Source organism: Pristis pectinata, chromosome 8 (genome assembly GCF_009764475.1).
Source record: "Pristis pectinata isolate sPriPec2 chromosome 8, sPriPec2.1.pri, whole genome shotgun sequence".
Taxonomy (NCBI): domain Eukaryota; kingdom Metazoa; phylum Chordata; class Chondrichthyes; order Rhinopristiformes; family Pristidae; genus Pristis; species Pristis pectinata.
The window spans coordinates 49,409,418-49,422,900 of NC_067412.1; the positions used below are offsets into that span (position 1 = coordinate 49,409,418).

The 13,483-nt window shown below is 40.9% G+C and overlaps 1 protein-coding gene across 2 annotated transcripts in view; it reads left to right on the forward strand.

Annotated features, from left to right (window-relative positions):
* The window catches only part of si:ch211-26b3.4 (connector enhancer of kinase suppressor of ras 2), a 563,588-nt gene that overhangs the window by 372,818 nt on the left and 177,287 nt on the right, over positions 1 to 13,483 (forward strand). For both annotated transcript variants that reach the window (XM_052021060.1, XM_052021061.1), the window contains exon 12: positions 8,278 to 8,516. In XM_052021060.1, the coding sequence (XP_051877020.1) occupies positions 8,278 to 8,516 (239 nt within the window). The remainder of the gene's footprint in view (positions 1 to 8,277; positions 8,517 to 13,483) is intronic.

Genomic DNA, 13,483 nt, shown 5'->3' on the forward strand with positions numbered 1-13,483 from the left:
CAGCGTATATTGGAAGCAGATATTGACATAATGCCTTCCTGTCTCAGCTGCGACCTGGGAATGCTGATTCCCCAACAATGGGGCAAAGGAAAACTTGCCCTCTCAACTTCAGCAAAAATCTATTGTTAGCATCGGCAAGATTCAAGTCTAAATATATCTTAAACATCTCCTTGACTCTCTGTCATTAAACTACACAACTGTAAGATTTCTGTTCAGCGTGCTATATTGACCTTTAATGTTGTGACAGAGATGTAGTTCAACTGCAAAATAAGCCTCAGAAGCAATAAAATATCTAAAGAATACATAGTAAATGCCAGGACCTGTTTTATTTATATACTGCCTCACCAATGAGTTATTTTTATTCTTTAATTTCTATAAATGAAGGTATATTTGTGCACAGTTATATTTGTGCATCGAGTTAAGTTAAAGTGCAATTTTGCCTAGTTAACTCACAGATGGTGGCCAACTCTTGTGGTCTGTTGGTGCTGCAGAACTGTAGAACAAATGGCTAGAGATTACTACACAAAACATTGTAAAATGCCACATTGTGCTTTTGAAAATTAGCTTAACCCAGGCTCAGATTCCTGGTTGGGAATTTTGTTTCCTCATCTTTCAATGAGATTTCACTTTCTCTCATCTTTCTTCCAGCCTCAAGCAACATTCATTCATCTGCAAGGAGATTTTTAGCTTTACTAGTCTGGAAAAGCAACAGTTCTTTCTCACTCAGGAAAAAAATACATTTCCCAGAACCATGCTATTTAAAGGGCCAGTGTTCCAACTGCAGCCTGTGTTTTCACTGAAATTTGTGACCTCCTACAATCTCAGATATAAGCTTACATGTATGCCTTCATGCTTCCTCTGTGAAGGTCAGGGTCGCAGTCACTCTCACTTTGCTAGTCTCAGTATCACTTCGGGCCATTGCCACTAGTCTCTGCTAATCTCATGGTTCAAGGAGGGGAATGTCGAATGCTCCTCCTTCTGCCCACAGGAACAGACAGAGTGGGCACAGGCTTTCATCTGCAAATCAGGCTTCGCCAAAAAGCTTATTCCTTTGCCAAGATCTTCCTGGCAATTTACTGACAGGAGTGCCATTGTGTTGCCTAGAGGATCCTCATGGCCCCTAGTGAAAAGAACATGCCTCCTGCAGGCACAGTTGATCACCAGCCTGCCCAGCTCCCTCTGAGCTCTTGCAAACTCTCCCAGGCCCCCTCCCTTCATTGCGCCATCCATTTCTGCAGTAGCAGCACTCCCCTGCAGAAGGCAACAGCCCTGGATCGGATAGTGGAGGTAAATGAATTGTGTGGAACGTTTCCTGTTTATGTTTGAGGAAGGAAAGGTGGGGTCTGTCAGTATTTATCCAGAATCTTGCTTGAGGAGATTAACTAGATGGACAGAGCCAGCAGCTGGATTTCTGTACAGTGTTCTAAGATTGTTAGGTTTAGGTGACTTTCAGGGTACTGAGAAACTAATCTACTAGGGGTATGTTGAATCAGTGGCACAACGATTAAGCTGGTAGAGCTACTGCCTCACAACTCCAGCGACCTGGGCTCAATCCTGACCTCTGATACTGTCCATGTTAAATTTGCAAATTCTTCCAATGGAGACACGTGAGATCACGGATGCAATTCTCCCTATTGTTAGTACAAAATCTGCACAGGATGTTAGAGCTTTAGTTTCCTCACATCCCTAAAACACACAGATTGGTAGGTTAATTAGCCGCTGTAGATTGCCTCTAGTGCATAGGTGAGTGGTGGAATCTGGGGGGAGTTGATGAGAATGTGGGCATCTAGGCTGAGAGGACTGCTGAAAGCATGTTTGAACTGTACAGGACATTGGTGAGACCAAATCTACATGGCCTTTTAGTTCCTTCTTTTAAGAAGAGGTATACTTACATTGGAGACGATGGAGAGAAGGTTCAACCAGATTGATTCCTGAAATGTGGGATTGTCTTATGACGAAAGGTTAAGTGGTTTAGAGTCAATACTGGTTACAGTTTAGGAAAATGAGTGCTAATCTTATTAAAACAGAAAGGCTCTGAGGGGGCTTGGCTGGATAGATTCTGAGAGCATGTTTTCTCTTGTGGTGGCATCTAGAACTAGGAGCATACTTTCAGAGTAAGGCCTCACCCTTTTAAGATGGAGATGAGGGAAAGCATCAGGAGAAGTTGCTGGGTTGACTGGAGATCACATTAAATTGAGACCATGTGAGGATGGGGTGACATTAAGGGTCTGTGGTCACAAGGAGAGTTGGATTTTAAGCAGGAAATTTATAAGTATCAATTTATGGTCATCTCTGATAAATTTGACTTTGTAGGTATTGTCATGATACATTGAAAATATATTATGCAACATTAGCAGATCTCCTAAGGTACCGAGGCACTGTATGGTAAATAAGCAAAGGCTTTCATGTATAAAACTGTAGCATTTCTGACAATGATAAAATAATATTCTGAAGTTTGCTGGAATTGCAATATTGACACCAAATCCTGTAAATTGGACCATTGAGTTCCCTGATCTTTGGGTGGCATTTCACAAAACAGTTTTATGAAAATAAATTAGAATTCACTGCAGCAAGTATTGCAGTAAATTAAGATTAATCCAGCTGATGCCAGAATAAAACCCATGGCAACATAATGCTACTTGGGGCTGGAAATATATAAAGCCTGTATCTGAAGGTTAAATACTGGGCTTAACCAAATACTAAATCAAACTAAAAGAGCTGATTCACCATAAGGTCAGGCTTTGTATCTGCTTGGTTTTCTATATTGATTTTACTTCTGCAAATTGAACCCTCTGCCCAATACCACCATCCCACACCCCAAGCGCCTATATCCTCTGGAAGTTATACAAACAGTAGGCAGAGTGGAGGCTTTTAGTCATCAATTGCTCAAACAGTCAGGTAATCCCAGTGTACTTTCTAATTTATTGACCAAATTTTAATTGGTACATTGTGCTCACTGGTGGTCATCATCACAGTACAAATGATTAATGATGCCCATTACATTACATATCACATTCAGATGTAATTTTAAGGAGAGGAATCAGAAACCTGCTTTGCATTTTGCAGTCTCAGAGCTGTACCACAAAATAACAAAGAAAGGCATCTGATGAGGCAATTATAAGTGTTTATTAATTTAAACAATAAACTACTGTAACGATGTACTAAACTCTGCACCATTCTGTACAGCTCTAAGTAGCTGTCACTTTGCTCCTCCTTCACCCCAAATGCTCCATCTCCACATTGAGTGGTCATAGGCCAGAAATTCCTCAAGTCAGAGAAGATGTTGCAATGCTTCAAGGAGGTTTTAAGCACATTTTTTAATCTTTTCCTCTGTCCACCTGGTAACCTCTTCCCACAACACAGCTCAGGATAGAGTGTCTGTTTTGGGAGTCTGACATCAGACATACAAATGATATGGCCTTCCAACATAGCTGACTGAGTGTAATTAGGTACTCAACGCTAAGGATTTTTATTTGGGTGAGGATGTTGACATTGGTTAGACTGGTGTTCCAGTGATTTTGCAGAGACACTGCCGGTCTTTTTCCAGTGCCTTGAGATGTCTGCTGGAGGTAGTCCAAGTCTCACAAACATAGAGGAGGGCAGTGATCACTACTGCCCAGTAGATCATGAATTTGGTGCCAGGTCTCAGATCTTCATCTTCAAACACCCTTTTCCGTAATCAACCAAAGGCTATGCTTGCACATAGAAGGTAATGATGAATTTCTTCATCAATATCTGCCTTCACCAAGGCTTGCTCCTGAGATGTGGATGGTGGTTGACATTTTGCAGGGTCTCAACATGAACCTTTATAGTCAGTTTGGTGCAACAGAAGCAAGTTGGTAGAGGACCTTTTTTCTTGCGGATGTTGAGTGCAAGTCCACCTTCTTGTATGCTTCAATGAAAACATCAATGATGGCTTGGACTTTGGCCTCTGATTGTGTGCAAATGCAAGCAACATCTGCATACAACAGCACATCTATAGAAGTTTAAGTGACCTTGGTTCTGGAGTGTGGTCACTATAGGTCGAACAGTTCCCCATTAGATCTGAAGGTTACCTCCACTCTTGCTGGAAGTTTGTTGGAGTTGAGGGACAACAATGCAGTAAGGAAGACTGAGAAAGGTACTGGGGCAATGGCACAGATTTGTTTGACACTGGTCTTCATTGGGATTGGCTTTGTTGTAGACCTATTGGATGGTGGCTTGACTTGCACATTGTTGTGGAGCAAATGTAAAATGGACACAAATTTCTCTGGGCCGCTGAATTTGAAGGAAGTGCTCACAGTCCTTCCTGTTTGATGGAGTCACATTTGTTGCAATTAATGCCTCTGCAAACTTAACGTTACCATTGTTTATAATGGAAGGAAAACGACAGGCTTACTGTAATTAGCTATTCAGTTGTTTTGCAAGGTCTCTACAGAGCAAAGTATGAAGTGGGATGTATAATTGCATAATTAACTCACGCTATAATTTCTTGGAGTACCTGCATCTGCCATCAATAACCCAGAACTATGACACAAGCTTTCAGAGAATTCAAACCCATGTGTCTCCCTTAAACATTGATATTTTATCTCATAATTTTTTAAAATCAACTTCCTTGGGTATTTTTTCATGATAAATTGATAATGAGCTTAGTGCCTTCATAATCTAATTTTTGTATTAATTACACAAATTATTCCTTGTGACGAACAGCTGTTACATCTGTCTCTGTAGTCTCCTCAGTCTTTTGTTCACGTTGTGTCAGTTATTTCAGTAGAAAGCAAAATGCAGAAGACTGCAACTTCACTAATTCGTCAGTGAGCATGAGAAAAACTGTCAGTCAGCTGGAGAAGGAAAATGTCAAGCCTAACACAACAAGTAGGTTCCATAGGATCGTGTGCCTTGCTTCTTGTGGGTTTGATTTCAAGATTTTAAAACCATGTCCTCCATGGGCTTGATTTCAATGGAGTGAATACATCTTTAAAAAATTCCTACATTTATCTTGACCTTGCAATTTTTTTTATTATGCTTTGTTTTCATAGCCCTAAGGCTACTAAGGGCCTCACTAGTTCTTGACAGTATTTGAGACACAATTAGATGTAGATGATGTGATGAGCTGAGTATTTTCAGTCCTGGTAAGGCAAGCTCTCTATAAATTATTGATGTACTCAAAATTAAAGCTTTAACATAAGAATGAGAATTGGTCATTCTGCCCCTTGAGCCTCTTTCTCTATCTAATTAGATCAGAACTGATCAATCTCAAAATAAGGACTCAACCATTCAGGATAGAGACAAGAAAACTTTCTTCATTCAGAGGATGGCGAAATTTTGGAATCTCTACCCAAGTTCAGTCACCAGACATTTTCAAGATAGAGAGCATAGGTTTTTGAATGTTAAAATAATGAAGGAATATGGGGTTAGCATAAGAAAGTGAGTCCGTTGAAAGATCAGCCATGATCTTATTGAATGGTGGAGCAAGTACAATGGCCCAAGTGGCCCACCACTGTTCCTATTTCTTACTTTCTTATACTAAAACTTCATTAGGCCAGCAGTGTGATTTTCGTGAAGAAGTCACATGGTGGAGACAAAGCTGAGATTACCCAAAGCTTCATGCCAGAACTGTGGGCACAGAAATCGTATGATGTAGCACAATGTGATCAAGTGCTATATGCTACAATTTCAATAAAATAATTGTTAAAAAATGGTCACTTAATGTGAGTTCCACAATAACTGTGATATTCCTTCCATGTTTTTGCACATCTGATGCTTTAATGCATGATGGGATGTAGACATGTCCAGTAGGATCCAACACAGGTCAGGACATCACGTGTGATTTTGATCCATACTCCCTTGGATGGCTCACGTTGCCTGTCTAGTGAGTGGCTTTCACAGACCCTTATTGGGCGGATGTCAAGCTGTTGAGTCTGGGACTGGAAACCTGTTTCCATGAAGTTCTCTTCAACTAAAATACTTATCTTTTGTCTCCGTTCTCTCATGTTGTCATCCTCTGATGACTCCCTCCCACGTTCTCCGACTCAATCATCTTCAACCTCTAAACCCTCAGATCCTGAATGCTGAGCCAATCCTCCCAACACCACCCCCTCTCCCTCCTTCAAGCACTCCTGATTTATCCCACTGCCTCCTTCCCCACATCTCTGCTATTCTTAGCCTTATCATCTCCTACCAAACCCTTGCAACAATTGCCCCAATTCTGGGCTGAGTTTTCAAACAGCCCCTGGCCCCTAATTGCTAATATGATCCTACCCTTAGTCACTGTGACTGCGTTTCTCTTACTTGCAAATCCCTCACCACCATCTCCTGCCATGGCTGGACCCAGACTTTTGACTTCCCTGTTTTCCTTTAAGCATTAAGTGTGGAAGGCCAATTCTGTGCTGCTTGAGCTGTGTCCTTATCCTCTGCAAATTGCACTGCAGTTACTCATTGAGGTTACTCTGATGACACTTCCTGAATCTGCAACAACAATCTGCTTGAGGAACTCAGCAGGTCAAGCAGCATCTGTGGGACAAAAAGAATTGTCGACATTTCGGGTCAAAATCCTGACACAGGGTTTCGACCTGAGACATCATCAATTCCATTACTCTCACAGGTTCCCGCTGCGTATCTCCAGCAGATTGTTTGTTGCTCCAGATACTAACATCTGCAGTCTTGTGTCTCCTAAATCTGCAATCTCCATCACCAAGAAGGACAGTGGTGCAGCGGGTAGAGCTGCTGCCTCCCAGCTCCAGCAACCCAAGTTCAATTGTGCTGTCTGTGTGGAGTTTGCTTGTTCACCCTATGACTGGGTGGATTTCCTCCACGTACTCCAGTTTCCTCCCGCATCCCAAAGATGTGTGGATTGGTAGCTTACTTGGCCACTGTGACTTATCCTTAATATATAGATGATTGGTGGAATGCAGGGGGGAGTTGATGGGAATGTAGGGAGAATAAAGTGGGATAAGTGTAGGATTGGTGTAAATTGGTGCTTGATGTTTGGTGCAGATTCAGCAGTGCAGATTTTCCTGCTATGTGGCTCTGACTCTATGATCACCACCTAGAGATTCCCCTTCGACTCACATACCATCCTGGCTTGGAAATAAATCATTGCTCTTTCATCATTACTGAGTCCAAATCATGCAGCACCTTCACCAGAAGGACTACGGTAATTCAAGAAGGTAGCTTACCACCAGCTTCCCAAGGATATATATATGTGTGGGTGGGTGTGTGCGTTGATAACACTGTACAGTGATCCTCACGCCTCAGATTATTCTGCTGCAACAAGAAAACAGAGGAAAATGTCCCAGGGTTGCCCTCAGAGTTTCTCCCAGTATCTGAACAGCACAGGTAACTCACTGTATGCAGACTTATGGACACATTTTCACTCTGTATGCAGGACATATAATGAGGACAATATGTCCTCTGTATGCAGGACATATATGCGGGACATATAATGACATATAACGTATGAGATGTAGCAGGGTTCCTTCCTTTTGAAAAGTGAGGAGCATTCATGAATTAACCAGTGTTTGTAATCCCTGGGCCCTATTCAATCTCCACTAAAATGCCTTAAAGGGTGAGAATTAATTTGTAAATCTGTAAACAAGCACAAGAAAAGCAAAATACACCTGCAGGTGCTGGAAATCTGAAATAAATACAGAAAGTACAGGAAACGTTCAGCAGGCCAGGCAGCATCTGTGGAAATGGAAACAGTTAACATTTCAGGTTCAGGTACACTTCATCAGAATGGGTCACAGACCTGAAATATTAATATCTCTTTCCACAGATGCTGCTGACCTGCTGAACATTTCCTGCATTTTCTGTTTTTGTTATACATTATATATCTAAACAAGCACAGTTTGTGATACTACTTAGGATTTTCTTCATATAATCGAACATTAAAAATGTTTACATTACTGTTAGGGCAGTGCCTAAAATAGATCAGTGTCATGTAGGTGTTATATGATATCACTGTTACAAAATAGTTACAAAACAGACTCTAGCTTGCTTAAACCACATTTTGTTTTCTCATGAACAACATGACAGAAATTAAAACTACACTTTGTTTTTTGTGGTAACTTTACCAGTGTCTCCAAAATAACAGTTTTTGGTGTAATGGAATATATTTTGATTGGGTGGCTCCTAACATGGCTCAGATCATATGGTTGTGGGCTGCAATGATGTTGCCTTGTGGTTGCCTGACCTTTTAAAGGAAGTGATTCTTTAACATAGTTGTACAAGCTTGTGTGTTTCGATGCATTTGCAAGTGAACTCACCGCTTTTTGGTTCTTTCCTCATTTGACCCAGAGGATTCACTTCTACAATATCTGAGTGATGATAAGATTCTGATCATTCAAGAGGAGCCTATGACACAGAGGGACAGCAAGAGAGACACAGGCAGGAGATCAAGAAGGAGGAAGAACCCGGGTAGTCCCAGCTACCCTATTAGTCCCTCTGTACTGACAGCCCCAGTGAGACTTGAACCCACTCCTCAGGAGATCTTGAACTTTCCACTGCCTGAAAGCAACACAGTGCCTCTCTACCATGTAAGTTCTAAAGTAAAATTGTGGGTTTTATTTTCCAGTTTGTTTCTTGTTCTTGGGTTTAAACTATGTGTTGCATTTTGATATTAGGCTTAGCAAAGCATGTATGGTCCTTGCATTTTGAAATTCATAGTTCTTGCTGTAATTTATGTGCAATCATTTTGGAACCAAAGTAATGGAATCACCCTATTCGTCCAGGAGAGTAATTTTGACAGTGATGGTTAGAAAAAGCACTTAAACTGAGTGCCGAATGTCAATGGAAGTTATTTAGCACTGAAAAGGCAGACATTATCCCTATTAGTGGCAATTTTATGTTTTTGGTCCCCTCAAAAGTCTCCCAAAGGAAAACTAAGCACTGCCTTAGCTTGCCTTTCTGCATAAACTGTGTGTAAATCCTCATTGTTTCTTCTTAATAGCCATCAGTTAGCATGGTAAGTGTTATTGACATTAAGTGCAACTTAACTTGGGTTTTTAATAGTCATTCAGTAATTTGGTTGGCTGCACTAAAGTCTAATTTGTTGCTTTTTAAAGCAAGTATCATTTGCGTTGTGAAGGTTTATTTTGTTGTGCACATGTGGTTGATTCGTGGTCTGCTGACACCGCTGTCAGAAATCTGTGCTCTCCAGAATGTGGTGTTCATGTTGTATGTTTTAACTGATTTGTGAAGAACTTGATCCCCAGTACTTAATTTACCTCAGGATTAACAATTGCAGAATTATTGTAGTCCATGCTGTGCTAAAATGATCCATCAAGAACTTATCGACAAAGTACATTTATCTAGCAAACTAAGAAGAAATTGCCCAGGATTATGATTGTGAAGGACATGTGTTCACATAATTCCCACCTCTATTGTTTTAACCAATAATACTAATTGATATAAATTGATTTAAGTCATATGACATTAATATCACAACTCTATTCCATCATCTGAAGGAGTTCTTAAAAAAACTTAGGAAGATGGAACAACATATCCATGAAATATAGATCAAGTCAGAAAATAAAGGAGATCTGGTGGTACATTGCAAGGTTGCAGCAGAATTGGGAGAGTTCTGAGATGTCAGAATTTCTATACCTCTATGAAAAACTTGGGAGCTTGTTTCTGTTACTATCAGTCTACATGGAACTTCACTTTTGATGACATGCTGTTATTTTCGGTCCACTTCCTGCCAGCTTCTGTTTTGTACAATTTCTACCAGCCTTTAGAACCACTGACTTATCACTCTTTTATGCAGCTTTTAATTCATTGTTCAATATTTTTCTCTCAAACACCACCTAATGCTGATCGTCTTGCTCAATGCTATTTTTAGAATATTGCCATTATCAGGTTGACTGCTGTGTTTTCCTACAACAGCAACCTCAAAAAGCATTGGTTTTAAAACTCTCTAAGACATTGTGAAGTCATGAAGGTTGAAGTACTGAAACATTGCAGAAGAAGGCCCTTCGATGAATGCTGGAGTCAGTACTTTGAAAGCTTATACAATTAGAGCACTCCACTGTGCATTCCCATAATACTATTATCCTTTTTTTTTCATATGTTTATTTGATTAACTCTGGAATTTAAAGTTGAATCTGCTTCCAGCACCCCTTCAGCCAGTCGATTCCAATCGTAACAAATTGCGGCATAAGTAAAAAATGTGTCCTCATGTTATTTTGCAGTCTTTCACTGATTATCTTAAATCTGTGGTTCTTCTGAGTCATAAAGTCATAGAATTGTATAGCACGGAAACTGGCCCTTCGGCCCAACTTGTCATGCCAACCAAAATGCCTATCTGAGCTAGTCCCAATTGTCTACATTTGGCCCATATCCTTCTAAATCTTTCCTATTCATGTTCCTGTCTAAATGTCTTTTAAACAATGTAATTGTATCCTCCTCTACCACTTCCTCTGGTAATTCATTCCATATACCCACCACCGTCTGTGTGAAAACCCTGCCCCGCAGGTCCCCTTTGAATCTTACCCCTCTCACCTTAAACCTATTCCCTCTAGTTTTAGATTGCTCTAGGCTGGGAAAAAAAGTGTGACCATCCACCTTATCTATGCCCCTCATGATTTTATAAACCTCTATTAGGTTCCCCTCCCCCCCCAGCCTCCTTCATTCCAGAGAAAACGGTCCTAGCCTGCCCAGTCACTCCTTATAACTCAAGCCCTCCCATCTCAATAACATCCTTGTGAATCTTTTCTGCACCTTCTTGAGCTTAATCACATCTTTCCTGTAGTATGGAGACCAAAACCACGTGCAATACTCCAAGTGCAGTCTCGCCAACGTCTTGTACAGCTGTAATACGATATCCCAACTCATGTACTCAGAGCCCCAACCAATGAAGGCAAGTGTGCCATATGCCTTCTTCATCATCCTGTCTGACCGTGTCGCCACTTTCAGGGAGCTATGTACCTGTACCCCTTGGTCTCTCTGTTTTGCAGCACTCCCCAGGACCCTGTCATTTACTGTGAATATATCCTGGCCTGGTTTATCTTCCCAAAATGCATCAATTCACACATGTCTGAGTTCAATTCTATCTGCCATCCCTCTGCCCACTTTCTTAGTTGATCTAGATCCCCACATTCTCATCAACTCCCCCCTGATTCTGCTACTCACCTACACACTAGGAGCAATTTACAACAGCCAATTCACCTACCTACCTGCATGTCTTTGGAATGTGGGAGGGAGCTAGAGCACCTGGGGAAAACCCACACAGCCACAGGGAAAACATACAATCTCCACACAGATAGCATCAGACGTCAGTATTGAAACTGTGCCGCCAATGGGAAAATATCACCTTCATTTATTGAAATTTATGAACAGTGCTCTTAAATCTCCTTAAAACCTCTTCCCTAGGAAGAACAGCCTCACTTCTCCAATCCCTCCTTATAACTGCAGTGTCTCATGCTGTTCTTATTCTCATAAATCTCTTCTGGACCCTCTGTTAGTCCTTGACATCATTCCAAATGTGTGGTTCCCAGGACTGAACAGAATACTCCAACTGGAATCCAACAGTATTTTCTAAAGGTTCAGCATAACTTCCTTGCTTGTAGTGTTGTATCTCTAATTATAAAAGGAAGGATCCTGGGTACTTTATGATCAGCCTTCTTAACTTGTTTTGACACTTTCTTGCCCTTGTTTATGCACACCCACAGAACCCTCTGTCCTATATAAGGTCTTAACCTCATAGTTTATATTGTCTATCATTCTGCCCACTAAAATGTATCACTCCTCTCCTTATAGTTGAATCTCCATGTGTCTATCCATTTCGCCAGCATCGTAACATCCTCATACATATACTTACAGTGTGGGAAGTGGTCATTCTGCTTATTGTGTCCATGCTGGTTTACAGAGCAATCCCATTTCCCCACTAATTTTCTCTGTAACCTATTCTCCTCACAACTCCCCCTAGATTCTGCCACATACCTATACACCAGAGGCAATTTACAGTAGTCAATCAATCTACTAACCAGCATGTCTTTGGGGCATTGGAGGAAGCCAGAGCACCCAAAAGAAACCTCCACAGTCACAGGGAGAAGATACAAACTCTACACAGCCAGCACCGGAGGTCAGGATTGAACCCAGATCTCGGGAACTGTGAGGCAGCAGCTCTACTAGCTATACCACTGTGCCACCATTCTGGGCTCTTAGTATTGTTTGCACTGTTGATTATCTTCTGAAGTTTTACATCAGCAACAAACATTGAAATTATGCTCTGTATGTCATTAATATACGCCAGAAAGAGATATGGGTGCAAAATTGATCCTTGGGGAAGACAACTGAACTTGTCGCTCTGTTCTGAAAAACACCCATTCACTTCTACCTTTATTTCCTATCTCTTAGCCAATTTTGTATCCATGCCACCATTGTTCCTTTAATCCCATGATTTCAATTTTACTGACGTCTAATATGTAGTATCTTGTCAAATGCCTTATCAAAGTCCACATCCACAAGATCAGCTGTATTAAATCTGGATGGCTTGTTCCTGCCGTCTATGACCGTTTTAATGATAAATACCTTGTAAGCCACAATTAATAAGATAATAACGAAAAAATCTAATTCATTGTTACTGGTATAAGTTGAGTTATAAGAGCACTGGACAGAGAACTCTTCAGCTGCTGTTCAAGATGTGGTGAGGAACCTCTGATTTCCATCTCCAGATCAGGCTAGTGCCACGCCTCCATGGGTAGACAAGTAGGAGGAAAGTAAAAATGAATGCACGGCCAAGGAGGTGTTGTAGGAAGAGGACTTGAGATCCCCAGGATATTGAAACTGGCTCTGGGGGAGGGAGTACTTGTATAATATAGACAGACATCTCAGCAAAGCTGGCACCGGTGCCCTTGTGGGGTTTGCTGGTGCCTTTGGGGAGGTTTTAAACTCAATTATCAGGGCAATGGGAAGCAGTTTCAGAATGGAATGAGACAAAATTGTTTGAAAAAGGTAGGTGATTAATAAGCAAGTATGGGAGGCAGAGGTATGAGTTTGGAAGCCAGAGGAAACCAATAGAAGCAAAGCAATCCAGCAGTGCTTAATGGTTTATATTTTACTGCAAGGAAACCAGGAAATAAAAACACAGATAGGAGTGTTACTGTATAATATTGTGGCAATTACTAAAATATTGCTTAAAGGTACACCAATAAATAAAATGTCCACTAAATGCTTCAGAACCTTGCAAACTTTAATTAGAGTATTGATCTCTAAATGTTGACTTGTTCTGCTGTGCTGATTTCGGGATTATCAGATGAGACTGAGGGGCAGGTAAAATGAGGTGTTGTAGCAATATTGGTTAAGGAAAAGATATTGACATATGGAGGGAAGATATGCTCAGAAGATCAACAACTGAAGTCATATTGGTGAACTGAGGGACAAAACTGGAGCAAATCAAATTACTATAGGCTTCCAAACAGAGGCAGATCGAAGAGCAAATACATACACAGGTAACTGAGGTGTATAAAAAACAAGGCAATTACAGGAGGGAACTTCAAGGTTA